Here is a 19575-nt window from a genome sequence, read left to right as displayed (position 1 = left end):
CACAATTGAGAGCATCCTGTTGGGCTGTATCACCGTCTGGTACGGCAACTGCACCGCCCGCAACCGCAGGGCTCTCCAGAGGGTGGTGCGGTCTGCCCAACTCATCACTGCCAAACTACCTGCCCTCCAGGACACGTACAGCACCCGATGTCACAGGAAGGCCATAAAGATCATCAAGGACATCAACCATCCGGCCTGTTCACCCCACTATCATCCAGAAGGTGAGGTCAGTACAGATGCATCAAAGCTGGGACTGAAAAACAGCCATCAGGCCATCAGACTGTTAATTAGCATTCACTAGCCGTCTTCCACCTGGTTACGTAACCCTGCACCTTAGAGGCTGCTGCCCTATATACATAGACTTGGAATCACTGGCCACTTTAATAATGGAACACTAGTCACTTTAATAATGTTTAAATAATGTTTACATACTGCTTTACTCATCTCATATGCACACACATACTGTATTCTATTCTACTGTATTTTAGTCAATTGCACTCGGTCATTGCCCAATCTAATATTTATACATTTCTTAATTCCATTATTTAACTTTTAGATTAGTGTGTATTGTTATGAACTGTTAGATACTACTGCACTGTTGGAGCTAGGAAGACAAGCATTTCGCTACATCCGCAATAACATCTGCTAAATAAGTGTATGTGACCAATACAATTTGATCTGATTTGATATGCAGAGAAGGCAGGCTAACATGATATAACCGACCCAGAATTATAATACTCGTCATGAACTGTAATCTAACCTACAAATCTTTTATGCACGATATGCCACTTTGGAGCCTTATTAACGTTAACAATAGGTCATAAACATGCTTATAAAGCATCAGAATGGGTATACTACTACTCACTCTGTAAGTCTCCATAAATGTCTGTGCCAGCCGGGCATATAGTGTAAGTCGGATGGCAGAGGGATGCTGGTTTCCTGCTCTCTCTCTTGTGACCACCCTGCCTCCCCACAGGGCTACCACAGGCAGACCAACAGGCAGACCACCAGCACACAGACTGGGATCTGTTCAACTCTCTGCTCTCAGACGGTAATGGAGGAGCTCTAGCCATCAGCCAACTGTTAATGGAGTTTATGAGCCCTGTGCTACAGGAGGCACACATACCTGGTCATTAGGCTGAACATAGAGAGCAACGTTTGGTTGTTTACAGTAGTTTACGTCAGAGGGTGTTCGATGGAGAACCTCTGTTGAGGCCCTTTACTCCACTAGGAGCTGAACACGAACAAGCCATGTAGACAGCGCAGAGTGTGAGTCATTCATTGATGGAGGGAGAGGGAGAGAAAGGTAGATTGATCGTTAGAGCCTTAACTTGGTCTGCTATGTCAATATTTTTCATTCAGTTAACACTTTTGCCTCACCTATTTACATGGAGGACTTTTCAGAGTCACGTACCATTGAGACACATCTTAGGAACACTTCCACTTTTACCTGCAGTAGGTTATCTGCCAATGCCCTGCCCTTGTACTGGGATTAACAGACAATTTCCATTAGCATTAGCCGTGTGCCCAAGTGCTCCACAATCCACACATACTGTACCCAGCATGTGACCAAGCCCTCCACACTCTTCCTCTATTGTTCAGGTCCAAATACACTAGCCCATACAACCAGACATTCACTTGTGACACCAAGCATTTTGCCCAAGAGCATCAATATGGCTTTTTACGCACACAAGTCTATAGTGGAGCTTCCTCCTCTTTTGGAGTCCCTGAAGTGGAGGATGTGCTGCATGGAGCAGGGCTGCTGTATTTATAAACGGGCCAAGTGAAAGTGTGTGTGTGTATTTGTGTGCGTGTGTGCGTTAGTGCTGAGCAATTAGTGCTTTTTGAGGTCATGGTTTTCGTGAAATAATTATGAAATAATGACAGAAATAAAATATTCTAGAGCTTTTTTATGGAAATGCCAAAGCCAGATATAGTGAACGTTCAATGAAATAGTTGCCAAAACATTAAAAACATTTAATTGTCTTTGTCAGGTCCACATTGGGTAGATATCAATATAAAAAAAGGAAATTACTATACATTAAATACAATATTGCATATTGTGTATATTACTTTGTTTTTATTTGATGACTTTATTATTTTTCATTTCTTAAAGTCATCATCTGATCTTTGCTCAGGCAGTAACAGCCAATCAGCCAGACAATCATCTAACATTATCTCAGTGCTCCCCATACTGTCCTGGATGTTGGCCCACCACTTCAAGCTCAACCTCGACAAGACGGTCCTATTCTTCCTCCCAGGAAAGGCCTGCCTGCTCATAGTCCTCTCCATCATGGTTGACAACTCCACAGTGTCGCCCTCCCAGAGTGCAAAGAACCTTGGCGTGACCCTGGACAACACCCTGTCCTTCTCTGCAAACATCATAGCAGTGACTCGCTTCTGCCGGTACATGCTCTACAATATCCGTAGAGTACGACCCTACCTCACACAGGAAGCTAATCTAAGGTCCTAATCTAGGCACTTATCCTCTCCCTTCTGGACTACTGCAACTTCCTGTTGGCTGGGCTCCCCGCTTGTGCCATCAAACCTCTGCAACTTATCCAGAACGAAGCAGCCCGCCTGATTTTCAACCTTCCCACGTTCTCTCATGTCACCCTGCTCCTCTGCACACTCCACGGGCTTCCAGTCGAAGTTCTCATCCACTACAAGACCATGGTGCTTACCTACGGACAGCAAGAGGAACTGCCTCTCCCTACCTTCAGGCTATGCTCTTCTCTGTCCTGGAGCCCCAATGGTTTCCCCCTGCCCATCTTCCAAAAACATCTGGAACCCTACCTATACAAAAGGTAGCTTGAATAATCCTCCTCCTCACCTCGAGCCCCCCAAATGTTTTTTTTTTTAAATACATAAAAACACTTAACTAGCACTTTCACTTGCACTTTAATGTGGGGCTATGACAGTCAATTGCAAATTAGTCTGACATAATATATCTTATCTCACCACCACTAATGAAATGGGTGTGTTTGTTGTATGTCGTGACGGAGCTTCTCAAAGTCAGGGGATGTGGTCGACTGTGCGCACCTCATCTCTGCTGTCACAACCAACCTGAATCGATATTTGGGTTTAATGTAGACAAGAGCACTGATGGTGCTTTCAAGACAACTGGGAATGCAAGGTCAAATCATGATATCAGTGACCATTAGGCCGGAAAGTCAGAGCTCTAGAAAGAGGCCAGAGTTCCCAAGTTGAACAGAGTTCCCGAGTTCCACATTTTTTCCCCCCGAGATCCCAGTTGTCTTGAATGCACTGAAGTTGGAAATCTCAGATTTCCAAGTTCCCAGTTGTTTTGAACGCGGCATTAATGCTCAGAGGGAGACAGCAGGGTATTCACTTTGAGTCAGGAACCAAAACTTGTCCACAGTGTCCCGTGAATGCATTTGATCACATGACAGCTCAATCAGCTGTTCGATTTCACTTACCGGCATGTCAACTGAGCCAGGATCACAGTAAAATGGATTGGGGAGTAGGTCCCAAAGTGCTCTTCGAAGCCTTGTAGGTGAGCATTCATCACTCGTGTGGAACACTTACTGATGCTGTTTTCTGTTAGAAACATGCACAGCCAAGGGAAGGGGGCACAGTTCACTTTTAAAAGACTCTCTCCTATAATAATAATTTCCTCTGAATCCACTGATTTTGTCACTCACCTGTAGAATGTTTTTGTATTTCCCCTGCACACTTGCGTTCAGTTTGTTCAGTTTCCCAAATATGTGTCTTACATAGGCACGGAGACACATTTCCTCTGACAACAGTTCCTCTCTCAAACACTCCCCCTCAATAACCACCCCCTCGATAGCGGGCCTAGCCATTCACTGTAGGAAAGATTCAAGTGCAACGGTCAAGTGCCGCCTTATCCCATTATCTAAGGGCGCTCTCTGGTTGAATTTTCATTTAGATTTTTAAGGTTTACCACATTACAATGATTTTGAGATACAAAGATGATATTATAATACATATTTTTGCATATAAACTCAGCAAAAAAATAAACGTCCCTTTTTCAGGACCCTGTCTTTCAAAGATAATTCGTAAAAATCCAAATAACTTCACAGACCTTCATTGTAAAGAGTTACTGTTTCCCATGCTTGTTCAATGAACCATAAACCAATGAACATGCACCTGTGAATTATCGTTAACACACTAACATCTTACAGACGGTAGGCAATTAGGTCACAGTTATGAAAACTTAGGACACTAAAGAGGCCTTTCTACTGACTATGAAAAACATCAAAAGAAAGACACCCAGGGTCCCTGCTCATCTGTGTAAATGTGCCTTAGGCATGCTGCAAGGAGGCATGAGGACTGCAGATGTGGCCAGGGCAATACATTGCGATGTCTGTACTGTGAGACGCCTAAGACAGCGCTACAGGGAGACAGGGCGGACAGCTGATCATCCTCGCAGTGATAGACCACGTGTAACAACACTTGCACAGGATCGGTACATCCGAACATCACACCTGCGGGACAGGTACAGGATGGCAACAACAACTGCCCGAGTTACACCAGGAATGCCCAATCAATGCCCTCCATTAGTACTCAGACTATCCATAATAGGCTGAGAGAGGCTGGACTGAGGGCTTGTAGGCCTGCTGTAAGGCAGGTCCTCACCAGACATCACCGGCAACAACGTCGTCTATGGGCAAAAACCCACTGTCACTGGACCAGACAGGAGTGGCAAAAAGTGCTCTTCACTGACGAGTCGCGGTTTTGTCTCACCAGGGGTGAAGGTTGGATTTGCGTTCATCGTCGAATGGATAAGCGTTACACCGGGGCCTGTACTCTGGAGGTGGTGGATGGTCCGTCATGTCTGGGGCGGTGTGTCACAGCATCATCGGACTGAGCTTGTTGTCATTGCAGGCAATCCCAACGCTGTGCATTACAGGGAGGACATCCTCCTCCCTCATGTGGTACCCTTCCTGCATGCTCATCCTGACATGACCCTCCAGCATGACAATGCCACCAGTCATACTGCTCGTTCTGTGTGTGATTTCCTGCAAGACAGGAATGTCAGTGTTCTGCCATGGCCAGCGAAGAGCCCGGATCTCAATCCCATTGAGCACTGGGACCTGTAGTATCGGAGGGTGAGGGCTAGGGCCATTCCCCCCAGAAATGTCCGGGAACTTGCAGGTGCTTTGGTGGAAGAGTGGGGTAACATCTCACAGCAAGAACTGGCAAATCTGGTGCAGTCCATAAGGAGGAGATGTACTGCAGTACTTAACACAGCTGGTGGCCACACCAGATACTGACTGTTACTTTTGATTTTGAACCCACCCCACTTTGTTCAGGGATATTCACATATTTCAATTTCTGTTAGTGACATGTCTCTGGAACTTGTTCAGTTTATGTCTCAGTTGTTGAATCTTGTTATGTTTATACAAATATTTACACATGTTATGTTTGCTGAAAATAAACGCAGTTGACAGTGAGAGGACATTGTATTTTTTGCTGAGTTTATATATATTTCTTTTTCAAGATTTTGGAAATTCTCCCACGATCCCATTTTCATATCAGGCGACCCCACATGGGAAGAACAGACGCACACAACAAGCTTCCATTTCCCAGGGGATTTATGGCTGATTTAAGATACATTTGGGCACTTAATAGGCACTAACAACAGTATTTGAGATGGGAAAAATATATTTTTAATGAAGTTGAACATGTGTTCTTTATGACAAAATGTTAAAATTAGATGAAATCAAACGTTTTGTGTGTGTGTGTGCGTGTGTGTGTGTGTGTGTGTGTGTGTGTGTGTGTGTGTGTGTGTGTGTGTGTGTGTGTGTGTGTGTGTGTGTGTGTGTGTGTGTGTGTGTGTGTGTGTGTGTGTGTGTGTGTGTGTGTGTGTGTGTCGGCAGTGTTGGGCGGCCCAGGATTAGTGAGAGAGGGGAGCAGGGGTTATATCCTACAGACTTCCTGCAGAAGGCCATTAAACCAGTCAGACAACAGGAGAGATTGAGGGAGAGAGAGAGAGGCAGAAACCTTTTGATAACTAGCACATTTTCTGATCTTTTGTTGGATTTTTCTCTTCCTGCTCTTCTTTGATGTAATGTCATCTTGTGATCATCTGTTGAAAGACAATGCTAAATATTTGCAACATTTGCAAGTGTTACAAAATGTCAATAATACTTCAAATCACAAGTTAAAAATGCTATCATGTGTTTGTTGGTTTTGGTACAAAATAATGCATGTAATGTATTTTGCCCCCTCCCAAACTCAATTTGTTGCATAAACAACAGCCTTGTATTCAATAGCAGACAGTGGTCACATATCAGGTGTTAAATTACTACATTTCTTTCAAAATTGAGAAAACACTGTTCTTGTCACAGCCACTTCCTCTCTTTGTAACTGATATGATGCAAAGCCACAGTCGGTTTACAATGCAATGTGAACTCTTGTCATGCTGTCTCGGACCACAGAACCACTGCAGTCAGTAGAATGGAGTCCTACTGAGAGGAGGGCTTGCAGGTTTGAACCATGGTTCTACCGCACACCTGAGAGTGGTCTCAGGTCAGAGATCACAGTGCAGCTGGGTATGCCCCCGCCTCTTTGTTTGTGTGGCGTGAAATTTTTTGACAGAGGTTGGCAGCAGGATGTCAGGCTGCGCTCTGATTTCCTCTCCTTTACTTGCTCCTTGACTCCACCTCCTTATCAGGGCTGCTCAGCTTTGCTGCTTTCTCAATTCTAGTCTTCAGACCCAACCAGACCCTCCTGAAGAAAGGAGGGGCTGAGCCGCTCACATCCCTTTCTCTATTCAATTACCATTAAGGTAAAATATCAAATAATTTCTGTGTTACAATTAAGAACCTTACTGTGACTGTTTTGAAATAAAATTGTCAAAAATAAACATATAGCTTCTTAGCAAAGATCCATTTCTCAAGCAAGAATTTTGCTAAGACTTTCTGGGAGTGGGGAAAAACTGGAAACTAGCTGTTATTGGCAGAAAGGTTTGTAACTCTGTTTTGCATCGATCTATTAATTAATTACCACCTGGTGATGTCCCCAGTCAGGCCAAAACTCCATTTCATCAAAACAGGTATTTTTCAAACAGCTCCTACACTGAAAGGGCATTATCATAATTTTCATAATTTCACAGTATTATTCCAACCTCATAGTGTGGAAATATATATAAAATGTTTTTGACTGCACGGGGCCTTTAATTGCACAAACCTTTTTTTTACTCATTACATATACTGCTGCTATTGTTTATTATTTGTCATTTATTCTTAGTTACCTTGTACCCCTGCACATTGACTCGGTACTGGTACCCCATGTATATCGGTAAGTATTGAGTATTTATTATTACTTTTATTATTATGTGTTTTACTTTTCTATTATTTCACTATTTTCTTTCTCTCTGCATTGTTGGGAAGGGCCCATATGTAATAATTTCGCTGTTGTCTACACCTGTTGTTTACGAAGCATGTGACAAACATTTGATTTGTGTGATTTGATTCATGTGACAAACATTTGATTTGATTCGATTTGAATTCATTGTGAGGATGTTCAGTTGTTCTGTTTATTATGTAGGTAGTGTACTAAATTGAGGCATACATGTGACCTGACATGCTACTCAATTGAGTTTATATAAGTAGATTATATAAAGCATATAAAAACCTGATAAAGTATATAAAAACCTGCTAAAAAAATAAAGTGTGTAGTAATGTTGAAATGTCCCTTGTTCAAAAGTGGTGAAATGAGCTTCTCGAAAGTGTTGAGTGCTCTGTGTCAAGGTTAGTGATGTCCTCACTGTAGCTATCCTCAACTGTTAGGCCTCTAGAGAGGCCCATGGCAGGCAAGCGTGTCAAGTATGGACCGTAGGATCAGACATCTGCATCCTGTCATGGGTTTATGTCTGTCTGAGACACACACAGACACACACTTCGCACCTGCCTGTGTCAGTAGAGACCCCTTCAGATCAGCCTTCTTGGCTAGTTCCACCCTACAACCTTACCCCTCCTAACTAAAAAATAAAACTTCTAACACACATCATCAAGAATAACAACTTTTTTAAACACTTCTTATCTCCTCACTCCCAAATATCCTGTTTCTTCGAGTTGCGGTGGCCAGAACCAATAGAAACCTCTTCCTGCTATTGGCTGACTTCACTTCCCAACGTTAGCACAATCTCATCCGCTCCAAACGGCGCTTAGTGGAACCTCAACTAGCTTGCTGTCCAGAAAAAAATTATATTCAAATTTACATCATTGTGTTTTACCAGGATTGAAAGGTCCTGAACAAATATGGCCAGCACCATCAAGGTAAAACCATTTTAGAACGTTTTCGCAAACTTTGGAGATTTTATTGGTCCTTTTCTGTAATGCTTGGGTATTGTCTTTAGTTTGTGTGGCACTGTACAGAAATACTTACCAAACAGGCAGGGGTAACACCCTTCTGCCATAGTGGTACGACAAGATTGTTTTGCAAATGTCCTTTTTCCTATTCGGCTGGCCTGCACAGATTAAACAAATCTTTGGGGTAATGACAAAATCTGCAATGTCATTCTTTCGGATGCTAAAGTGATTTGAGCTTGTCTTTTAAACAAATGAAGCAGATGATACATTTGTATCCATTATTATTTGGAGGGACACCACTATTTATGTTAACATATTTTTTCTGTGATATTTTTACCAAAGAAAATCAAATAATTTGTATTGTTCTCTATTTTGTTTCAGGGAAGTCATGCAGTTTGATATGTTCTATGTTTTCTGAGATTTGCAAATTTTCATACAAATATTTTCAAAATCTGTGGTATTTGTAAAAAGAACCATCTAAGAAAATTATGCTTTGAACTGAAAAATGTAATCATGTTCTGAAGAAACTGAAAATGATTGGAGGTTTACATTTTTTGAAGACTTTGTCATGCTATTGTTGCATTAATGCCAAAATCTAAATTAATTGTAAATAGTTGTAAATACTGCAGTAGTAAATAGTTAATACTTTGATATGGCTATTCTAGTCTATCAAGTAACTAGCTTTGTTGAGTTACTGTAAGAAGACCTACAAGACAATGGACAGAGGAGGAAAGCAGCAATTGGTGTCTCGCCCACATACTGAACAAACTGGCTAGGGAGTCTAAGTCACCTGGAAACCTAATTAAACACGGCATCTAAGCTTTCCACTCTCTAGTGCATCTGCCATTGTCAGCACAAAGATGTTGACAACCTGATCCTAAACACAGTGTGAACAATAAAACCAAAGCAGGGAAGGAATTACATAATCAGCTGTCTTGCTGGCATTGGATGTAAACAGTTGCAGTTTGGGAGTAGAATCCAAATGTTTGGAGAGGGAGCTTGTTCCTTTGTGACCTGTTATATTGTGGCACTGGTTCTGCGGTTCAGTTGAGGTTCCAGGGAGAAAGGAGTGTGACTGGTGTTTATAAACTCCTTCTTGGTGCTTTGGCTGGCTTTGTGTGGAACTGATTTAGAAATGTTAAAACATTGTTAAAACAGTTCTAAAGCAGGCTGCTTTGTCGTCGACCTCCCCCTGTTAACTTTGGCAGGATTCATTCCAGTTATCAACGCTTCTTCTGGTTTGTAACTGATGGAGATACATCATATTTTATGGATTGCAATAAAAAAGATTTCAATCGAATCAAATTGTATTTGTCAGATGTGCCGAATACAACAGGTGTTGTACACCTTACAGTTGACTTACAAGCCCTTAACCCACCATGCAGTTTCAAGATAAATAAGTGTTAAGATAATGAAAAAATAAAAATAAAAGTAGAAACTAGAAAAATAGCAAATAATTAAAGAGCAACAATAAAATAACAGCAACGGGGCTATATACAGGGTTACCGGTACAGAGTCAATGTGTGGGGGCACAGGTTAGTCAAGGTAATTCATGTAATATGTACATGTATGTAAAGTGTCTATGCATAGATAATAAACAGAAAGTAGCAGCAGTGTTAAAAATGGTGGTGGGGGGTGGGGGGGTCAATGTAAATAGTCCGAGTAGATATTTGATGAGTTGTTCAGGAGTCTTATGGCTTGGGGGTAGAAGCTGTTAAGAAGCCTTTTGGACCTAGACTTGGCGCTCCGGTACCGTTTGCCGTGCGGTAGCAGAGAGAACAGTCTATGACTAGGGTGGCTGGAGTCTTTGGCAATTTTTAGGGCCTTCCTCTGACACCGCCTGGTATAGAGGTCCTGGATGGCAGGAAGCTTGGTCCCAGTGAATGTACTGATCCGTACGCACTACCCTCTGTAGTGCCTTGCGGTCGGAGGTCAAGCAGTTGCCATACCAGGCAGTGATGCAACCAGTCAGGATGCTCTCAATGGTGCAGCTGTAGAACTTTTTGAGGATCTGAGGACCCATGCCAAATCGTTTCAGTCTCCTTAGGCGGAATAGGCATTGTCATGCCCTCTTCACGACTGTCTTGGTGTGTTTGGACAATGATAGTTTGTTGATGATGTGGACACCAAGGAACTTGAAGCTCTCAACCTGCTCCACAGTCGATGAGAATGGGGGCGTGCTCGGCCCTCCTTTTCCTGTAGTCCACGATCATCTCCTTTGTCTTGATCACATTGAGGGAGAGGTTGTTATCCTGGAAGAACACTGCCAGGTCTCTGACCTCCTCCCTATAGGCTGTCTCATCGTTGTCTGTGATCAGGCTGTTGTGATCAGACTGTTGTGTCGTCTGCAAAGTTAATGATGGTGTTGGAGTCGTGCTTGGCCATGCAGTCATGGGTGAACAGGGAGTACCAGTGAGGACTGAGCGTGCACCCCTGAGGGGCCCCCGTGTTGAGGATGATTATTTTTTTTAAACTTTAGTTGGTAAATATTTTCTTAACTCTTCTTGAACTACACTGTTGGTTAAGGGCTTGTAAGTAAGCATTTCACGGTAAGGTCTACACTTGTTGTATTCGGCGCATGTGACAAATCAAGTTTGATTTGATTTTGATCACCTCACTTAAGTTGTGCTGCAGGAGTGCTCCCAGTTTGCTCGTTGTGTTTCTTTGTAAACAAACACACATGACTGGCTTGAACAGCTGTTTTGGGAAACTAGTACCGGCAAGCTTCATAGTTATCTAGTTATCTAACAGGCAAAATAATGAACGCGATCTGCTTGATCTATTATCTAGTGCACAACTTAACTGCAGATATTTATTTAAAAAGTATAAAAGATATATATATATATATATATATATATATATATATATATATATATATATATATATATATATATATATATATATATATATAATCATTTTAAAAACGTATTGACACTATTGGAAAATCATACCTAGGGTATTTCGAAATACCCCAGGATACGGTATATACAGTATATATAGCATATACGGTATACCACCCAACCTTCATGGACAGTCTATAGTCTTAAACAGTGCTTTTTCTGAGGCCAGTGAGTTGGGACTTCTAGTATGTATGTAGGACACAGCTAGTAAGAAATGTTCACAGAACATAAGGGAACATTTTTGGAGGGACATTTTTTTAATCATTCAGATAACAGATCGTATCCCGAACCAATCAGAAATGTTCATGGTAGACCTACCTGTTAACTTTGCATGGTTGTTATTGTTTGAAAAGAAAAAAAGAAAAAATGGTAAAAAAAAAAATGTGTCAGTCCATAACCACTTCTTTAGTCCTAAATGTACAAAAATAAATATAAGCTAACTTCATACATTGTACAAGATTCATTGAGTCAACCACATCAGGATATCAGGACACAAACAAAACAGCTTATCATGCCCGCCTGTGGACAGAACTGAGACAAACAATGCAGATGACTTGTATGTGTGTGTGTAATGCACATACCAGAGGGGAATACAGGAAGTTGTGGCTAACCAATCTCTGTAGCACTGTGGCTTTGTGTCTGAGGCCGTGGCCAAACTTTGTCACTGACCTATGAAAATAAATGCACCCATAATTTTTCAAACTGCAGCTTTCCAAGCTTATTGTGGGCCACAGCCAAGTTTCACACTGTATTATAGTTTCACACATCACAAGTAGCCTGTACCACACGCAACAGCTCCGTCTCTTTCTCCATAACATGTGTTACTGCCAAATCAAGACCTCTGAAAATGATTCATCATAGGACATCAACAATGCAACAACATTCATTCTGTTCTGAAACAAAACACTCTTTCCAGCAGTAATGTACAGACCATACTGCTTTTCTATGCTAAGGAAATGGCTTTTGTGGAAATGTAACACAGGAGATCTTCCTGTTTTAAGAAGAATGGATCTTGTGTTTTGGACTAGTAAGGTTTGTCTCTGACAAGTTATAGTAGGGTTCATGTACAGTCAATGAACTAAGCAGACCAGACACAGCTGCTAAGGCACTGGTGCCTATGGGAGAGTCACCTTGTTAATTAGACCGGAACTAACATTTATTTTTCAATGGTAAGCAGCCTGATTGGGACATCTTCATTCATCCACCATTTTTGGTGGAATCAGGGTGAGGGCTGCTAAAACAACATCCAGAATGGGTGCCCCCCAGTGGTGTAGTGGTGCCTGGAGATGTGGGTGTACTCTAATTTGTTTTTTAAAGGGCCCACCCGGCAAAGGAAAGGAGCCCTTTAAAAAAATGATATGAGAAACAGTGACATACCCTCTGAATTACATAAAATGATCATTCCCGTATTGGTCTTTCATAGTCAGGCCAACCCAAGCTGTACTGTGCAAGTAAGCTAATAGTATGCCTACTATTGAAAGAGATAAATGAGGCTGTCAACAGAGTCAGAAATTCATAGGTTTGGCCTCAAAGTCACACTTTTTTTTTTTTATAGAAAAACAACATTTGATCTTCTAAGTCCATAACAATATGCAGAAATTGCGCTGCCATTTCCTGGGTGCTAAGATTCTAATAGTTCGCATAATTTCAGTTTATGTGAGAAAACAAGCAAGTATAGTGTAGAGCAGTGATCCCCAAACTTTTTATAGTCCCGTACACCTTCAAACACTCAACCTCCAGCTGCGTACCAGGGTCAGCGCACTCTCAAATGTTGTTTTCTACCATCAGTGTAAGCCTGCCACACACAGACTACGATACATTTATTAAACATAAGAATGATTGTGAGTTTTTGTCACAACCCAGCCCGTGGGAAGTGACAAACAGCTCTTATAGGACCTGGGCACAAATAATAATGTAATAAAATCAATAATTTTGCTCTTTATTTAACCATCTTACATATAAAACCTTATTTGTTAATTGAAGATTGTGAATAACTCACCACGGGTTAATGAGAAGGTCTGTCCACACACAGGTCTGTGCCTGTATTTAGTTTTCATGCTTGTGAGGGCCGAGAATCCACTCTCACATAGGTACGTTGTTGCAAAGGGCATCACTATTGAAACAGTTTTAACAAAGTTAACCATTTTCGCTCTCGTGTCCAAAACGTTTATCAAGCTGCAAGGCATTCCCTTGGCAGCAAGAGCCTCTCGGTGGATGCTGCAGTGTACCCAAGTGGCTTTGGTAGCAACTGCTTGCACACACGTTACCACTCCACTATGTCTCCCTGTCATGGCTTTTGCGCCATCAGTCCAGATACCAACAAATCTTGAACACCAACGTCAATTTGATGTCACAAAGCTGTCCAGTACTTTAAAAATATCCTCTCCTGTTTTCCTGGTTTCCAGTGGTTTGTAGTAGAGGATGTCTTCCTTAATTAACCCCCAATAAACGCAACACACATATACCAGGAGCTGTGCAAGGCCCGCCACGTCTGTTGACTCATCCAGCTGTAAAACATATAATTCACTGTCTTGTATGCAAAGCAATAATTGTTTAAAAAAATCTCCTGGCATGTCACTGATGCATCATGAAACAGTGTTGTTTGATGAAGGAATTGTCTGTATAGCTTTTTTGGCCTTTTCCCCCAGCATTGTCGCATCCATATCTGCGGTAGCAGGAAGAATGAAGTCCTCCACAATAGTATGGGGCTTGCCTGTCCTAGCCACTCGGTAGCTCACCATATAAGACACTTCTAGCCCCCTCTTATTAAAGGTATCTGTTGCTTTTATACATGTCTTACTACTCAAAAGTCGTCTTAATTCTCGCTCAAAAACTCCTAGGGCTTTTTCAAATTGGCATGTTTTGTTTCTAAATGTTTCATCAAGTTGTGAGATAGTACTTTATCACATATAACACACTGTGGCTGAGGAAAAGCACTACTCCCAATATAAGTGAACCCCAAATCAATGTAGTTCTCATCATATTTGCGCCTCTTCGATGGTCCAAAGTCCCTGTCTGTTGTTCAGTGCTTTCCGGGGTAAGGTGACAGTTGCTCTTCGGCTGCATCAGATTCACAACTGTCAGTGTCCATGCTAGCTGGGCTAACAACAAATGTAAAATTACTGATACTAGCATTGGATGTGCTCATGGAAGCAGAACAACTTGTGTCGTCGACAGGTGCACTACTGCTTGTAGTGGTAGCAGTACTACCTGTAGAACTGGTATGTGTCTCTATGGACACAGGCCTTACTTGTTTTTGGACCATTTATCCATTTTCGAGCAAACGGAATGAGCAGCAGCTACGTTTGGCTACATACAGACCGTTGTGGAATTCCTGCGAGAGAGTAACGGTTAATGTAATTGGATGCTAATTATTTGACTAGGCTACCTGCATTTCACATTGTGTTGTTACTTGATTGACGCAAATAATCATGATATCATTCTGCCAGGTATGCATTTTTTATTTAACCTTTATTTATCCAGGGAGATTTGAGATTTGAAATATCTTTTTCAAGAGCGTCCTGGCCAAGATAGGCAGCACCAAGTCATTACACAATTACAGACAGACAACATGAACAACTACAGGAAATCTAGTAAAAAACCATAGACTTCACAAGAGAGTATCAAAATCATGAAACATAGGCAATTTTGAAGCTAGTTAACTTTTAAGTTAGGTTTTTGGGAAAGCCTTTCCATCTAACAGAATATGGTTAGGCTAGGGCTCTGGCGGTCACGAAATTTCGTCAGGTGGTTATTTTCAAGCAAATAACTGTCGGTCTCACGGTAATTGACCGTTTATTAACATAAACACATTTAGCATCTCCTAGCTTCCACACATAGCCTACAAGTCACTGATGCAGACCTTTGGAACGTCTACATTTTGAAAAGTCTAATAAATCCATGTAATATAGCCTACATCTTCACAATAAATACATTATTTATTTTAGACAGGTCTAAATAAACATGATGTAAAGAAAACGTAGTCTATTTCAGAAGAACAGAATTACATATTCTTTATGTTAGGTCCTTATCTGGCTATGCCAAATGGCTGTGGGCTACACTAGCTCATTTAGCAGACAAGATTTGCTTAGGATTCTGTGGCATTAATTTATATTATTTTATAATATGAAGAAAAAAATTAAACAAAGCTGGATGAAATAGAAATGATATTTTCTCCAAACATGCGGCCATTCTGTGTTGAGTGGTTAACAAAGAAATAGGTACTCATGTATGCTTAATTTAGAGTTATTCATGTAACTTTAGTTGTTCTACAAATGTTGGGCTATATGTTTTGATTTTTAATACGTTGTAAGGCTGCTTGATGCGACTCTAATGATGATTTGAAAAAAAGGTGCTTGAAAGGCATGAGCTCTGCTTTGTTTTTTTGCGCAGACTTCATTAGTCTCTCAATTTGACAAGCATTTGCTAATGCCTCGAATTTCCTGACGGCATCCCCTTTATGTGGCGGTAATGCACACAAAGAAATCCATGCCCTTTGCAGCCATTGTGCCCTTAGCCCAGAGTGCGGCGTACATGAGGTGTGCAACAATGATTAGACAAAGTAGCAAAAAAAAAAAAAAAATTATTGATTTACTCTGGGCATCATTCACAAGTGATAATATATAATTGTGATAGGCTATATATTGTTACCCATCAGACTATTCTTAATACAAAATAATATATGTGTGAAATTTATTTTGATTTAGAATGGACCATTATCATCTTGAAACAGGGTAAGAGGAAAAAATACATGTCATCTATGCACTTAAACAGCAAATGGAGGACACTTTTCCTGTGCCAGTCAGGTAGGCTATACTTCTGTTGTAAAGATAAGCATTGTGCTTAATATTATGAAAGTTGAGAAATAAATATAGCAGGCCTAGCCTATGGAAAGCTGATGGGGTCAATAGAGGCATTGCATTTGCATTGATGTCAGAGTGATTAGAGGGACAGTAGAGTGCTAAGTACCAGGCAGTTAGCAAGTTTGGTAGGCTACTAATGACTATCAGCAGCATCAGAGAAGCCTAATTACCTTGACTAAATGGTCACGTTGAATTTGACTGCCTTCATGACTTGTGACCACCGTGTGGCGGTAATACGGTCACCGCAACAGCCCTAGGTTAGGCCTATCATTAGCATCATTATTTTGGAACATTTGTGTGTAGGCCTACTGCCGGGTGCACATTTATGCTCCTAAAATGTAAGGAAATAATAGTTCAAATGTTAGGCTAAATATTGTGATCTATACAGCGTATACCTCCACTACACTATTTTGATATGCAACGTGGGGATTAGGAAGTGGGTATACCCAATGCCCACTGAAAACTAAGCGGGTATACGGCATATACCCTCCACTACATCACTGATGCGCCCGATGGCAGGAGGGGGAAGTGTGAGGCCTTAACCTGCACTACTGACGTTACGGCAAGGTTGACTGCCCAATGTCCTGCTGTGTTAAAATGGTAGGAGGTACTCCCTCCCCTTTTCTCTCTATTTCTCCCTCTCTTCATCCGCCCATCAACTCCATTAGTGTTTCAAGTCTTTCAGCCACAATCAAAATGCTGATGGACGAGCACTTCCTCTTGTGCACTCCCCACCTCCTGATACCCCTCTTGCACTATCAGGAACTTTCAATGCAGGAAATGCTGGGAGAAGGGGAGCTTCCTGTGAGCAGCCACACCACACCATATCTCATTGGGAAGGCTTCCTGGGACATTCTGCATGAATGAGTCCAATTGCCTCATTGAGAGGGACGACATGACTTGAGGGACTAAAACACTGTGGCTATGTCTCTGTATGTTACTTTATATGGTCAGAATTACCCAGGAGACACGAGCTAAAGGGACAGGTTTTGGAAGGAATGTTTTATGACAAAATGGCCACCAAAAAGTACTGTAAACCAGCTCAGGCTAACATTATTTTGACTGTTACTAAATGTGATTTGCACAGCATTATATGAAGTGAAATTAACAGTGTACTACACCAATTTTCCACTTATAAAGCGCAATATTTATGGAGGATAATCTACTATAAATGCGTTGGAGGGGCTCAAGTTCTGATTTGAACCAGCTGCCTTCTGGTCACCAGCTCATTTCCCTACCCAGAAGGCCATGTTGCTGCCCATTTGAGTGTCAGCCCGTGGAACTCCACTACATGCTACCATAGAGGACCTCCCTGAATGTATACATTATATAAATTATTTTCTGGTGGATTCAATGTTCAATTGGAACACTGGGCTTAGAGCAGACTGTTTCTTCCCTGGCTAATTCGGGGTTCATTTTCTTTGGCCCGGGACACTAAGGTTGTGAAACAATCTCTCACTTTCCTCAGAAGAGGGATAATGGGCCATAGAGGAATGCACTGTACTGAGTTTTGGACAAGACAGACTTTTGTGCTGTTGTGCTCTCCACTAGTTTAGTTTTAATAATAATAATAATAATAATATATGCCATTTAGCAGACGCTTTTATCCAAAGCGACTTACAGTCATGTGTGCATACATTCTACGTATGGGTGGTCCCGGGAATCGAACCCACTACCCTGGCGTTACAAGCGCCATGCTCTACCAACTGTGCTACAGAAGGACTACATATTCCTTTTGTCTTGATGACGGCCAAATATTTTCCAATAACTACTTTCCAGTGTTTTCCATAACTTGTTTCCCAGACACAATATAAACTGACTGCATTAAAATGCCATGAATTGGTTTTATTCCACACGTTTATCAAAAATCCCGGCTGTGATTGATGATGGATCTCTCAGTTAGCCAGTCAGTTGGTTGCTTTTTGGTTTGTTCCTGGCTTTATAGTCTTTTACATAGGATAATGGCTGAACATACTGTAAGCTGTGAGTGGATTTGGTTTTGTTGGATTTGTGTTGGATGAACAAAAGCTGTGTGTGTGTGTGCCCCTTGTTCATGCTGGCTGGGGTCACCTCGTGTATATCATGCTCTACTGTCCTCTATCTCTAACCACTGGACCCTCTTTCTCTGTTTTTCTTTCTCTCTTTCAATGTTCCTATCCCTTTCCATCTCTCTCTCATTCTCTCTCTGCCCCCCTCTCTCCTTCCTCCCTCAGGTGAGGGTCAATGTGCCTGGCCTGCTCTGCTCTGTAATGTGGTTTGCAGCTGACATATCAGGGAAGACCAGTCCCCACTAGAATAACCTGCTTTCCGAGAAGGCTTCCTTTTCCTCCTAAATGATTTGAGGCCAGGTTCTAGACCTGTCACCAGATCAGGGCGGGTCACTTACGCCGAGATGTTCAAGGGGCACTTCTTCCGCAATAGAGAGAGAGGAAGGGCAGGTTAAGGAGGGCTAAGGAGCACAGAGGAAGGAACTAAGGAAACGGTGGGATTCTGGTATATGTAACCAAAATACAGTGTTTTGGCAAAAGGAATTTAACAACAATACTGGGAAAATTAGAGACAGGTTGCCACGTCATGGCATTTGTGGGAAAAGGTGTATGCTTGTGTTAGTCATAGGTGTTTAATGGACTTGGTAACTGTGGGGTCCCATTGATTTGTTATGGACGGGAAGAAACAGGAAGAACTTTGAAATATAAACAGTAGACAAATCAACATTTATGATAGATAGATAGAACGTGCATTTAATCTTTGAATGTGGAAAAAAATCCTAAAAATTTACTGTGCACTGTAAACATAGTTCTTATATTCTAGGCAGGCCTTTTCCAATGGTTTGTGTTTTATAGTTGTTATATTCTAGGCAGGCCTTTTCCAATGGTTTGTGTTTTATAGTTGTTATATTCTAGGCAGGCCTTTTCCAATGGTTTGTGTTTTATAGTTGTTATATTCTAGGCAGGCCTTTTCCAATGGTTTGTGTTTTATAGTTGTTATATTCTAGGCAGGCCTTTTCCAATGGTTTGTGTTTTGGACTGTATGTGATTCAATCTTTCTTGGAGCAAGATGCGTCCAAGGATGTATGGGGACATGAGTGAGGCCTTGACACCATTGTGATTTCAGGGAGGATACCCAGTGATGAGATAACCACATATTAGCAGGACTGTGGTCTCCTATCATCACAACAAACTCCTGACATGCTTTCGCTGTCTCTGTCAGTCTGTAAGAACATGGAGCGGTATAATGAAACTCCTCTGCAGTTGTACCAGTCAAAGTGTATGAGATGAATACAGAATATCCTCTCTATTTCCTTACCAAACCCAATAGCCTAAAAAATACCTGGGCACAAAACCTGATTCTCTCTCCATCTGTGTCAGTGCATTACCACACTATCCTGCTTTGCCTTGAGTTATTTTCATAGCTAAATCAGGGGAGAGTCTTTGGAGATTCGGAACATTTATGATAGCTTGAAAAGTTTCATTAAATTCATACTGAATTCAATGCCATTGGTGCAGACTA

General features: G+C 41.6%; 1 protein-coding gene across 7 annotated transcripts in view; it reads left to right on the top strand.

Annotated features, from left to right (window-relative positions):
* The window catches only part of LOC118383479 (transcriptional regulator Erg-like), a 106430-nt gene that overhangs the window by 56239 nt on the left and 30616 nt on the right, over nucleotides 1–19575 (top strand). Inside the window, exon 1 of one of the 7 annotated variants that reach the window (XM_052457819.1) lies at nucleotides 7986–8270. The exons of the other annotated variants lie outside the window; for them this stretch is intronic. Coding sequence (XP_052313779.1) covers nucleotides 8253–8270 — 18 coding nt within the window. The 5' untranslated portion in view covers nucleotides 7986–8252. Of the gene's footprint in view, nucleotides 1–7985; nucleotides 8271–19575 lie in introns of those variants that run through there. 7 annotated transcript variants of the gene reach the window in all.

Source organism: Oncorhynchus keta, chromosome 12 (genome assembly GCF_023373465.1).
Source record: "Oncorhynchus keta strain PuntledgeMale-10-30-2019 chromosome 12, Oket_V2, whole genome shotgun sequence".
NCBI classification, from domain to species: Eukaryota; Metazoa; Chordata; class Actinopteri; order Salmoniformes; family Salmonidae; genus Oncorhynchus; species Oncorhynchus keta.
The sequence above is the reverse complement of the archived record's forward strand: the minus strand, read 5'-3'. Positions and strand labels throughout refer to the sequence as shown.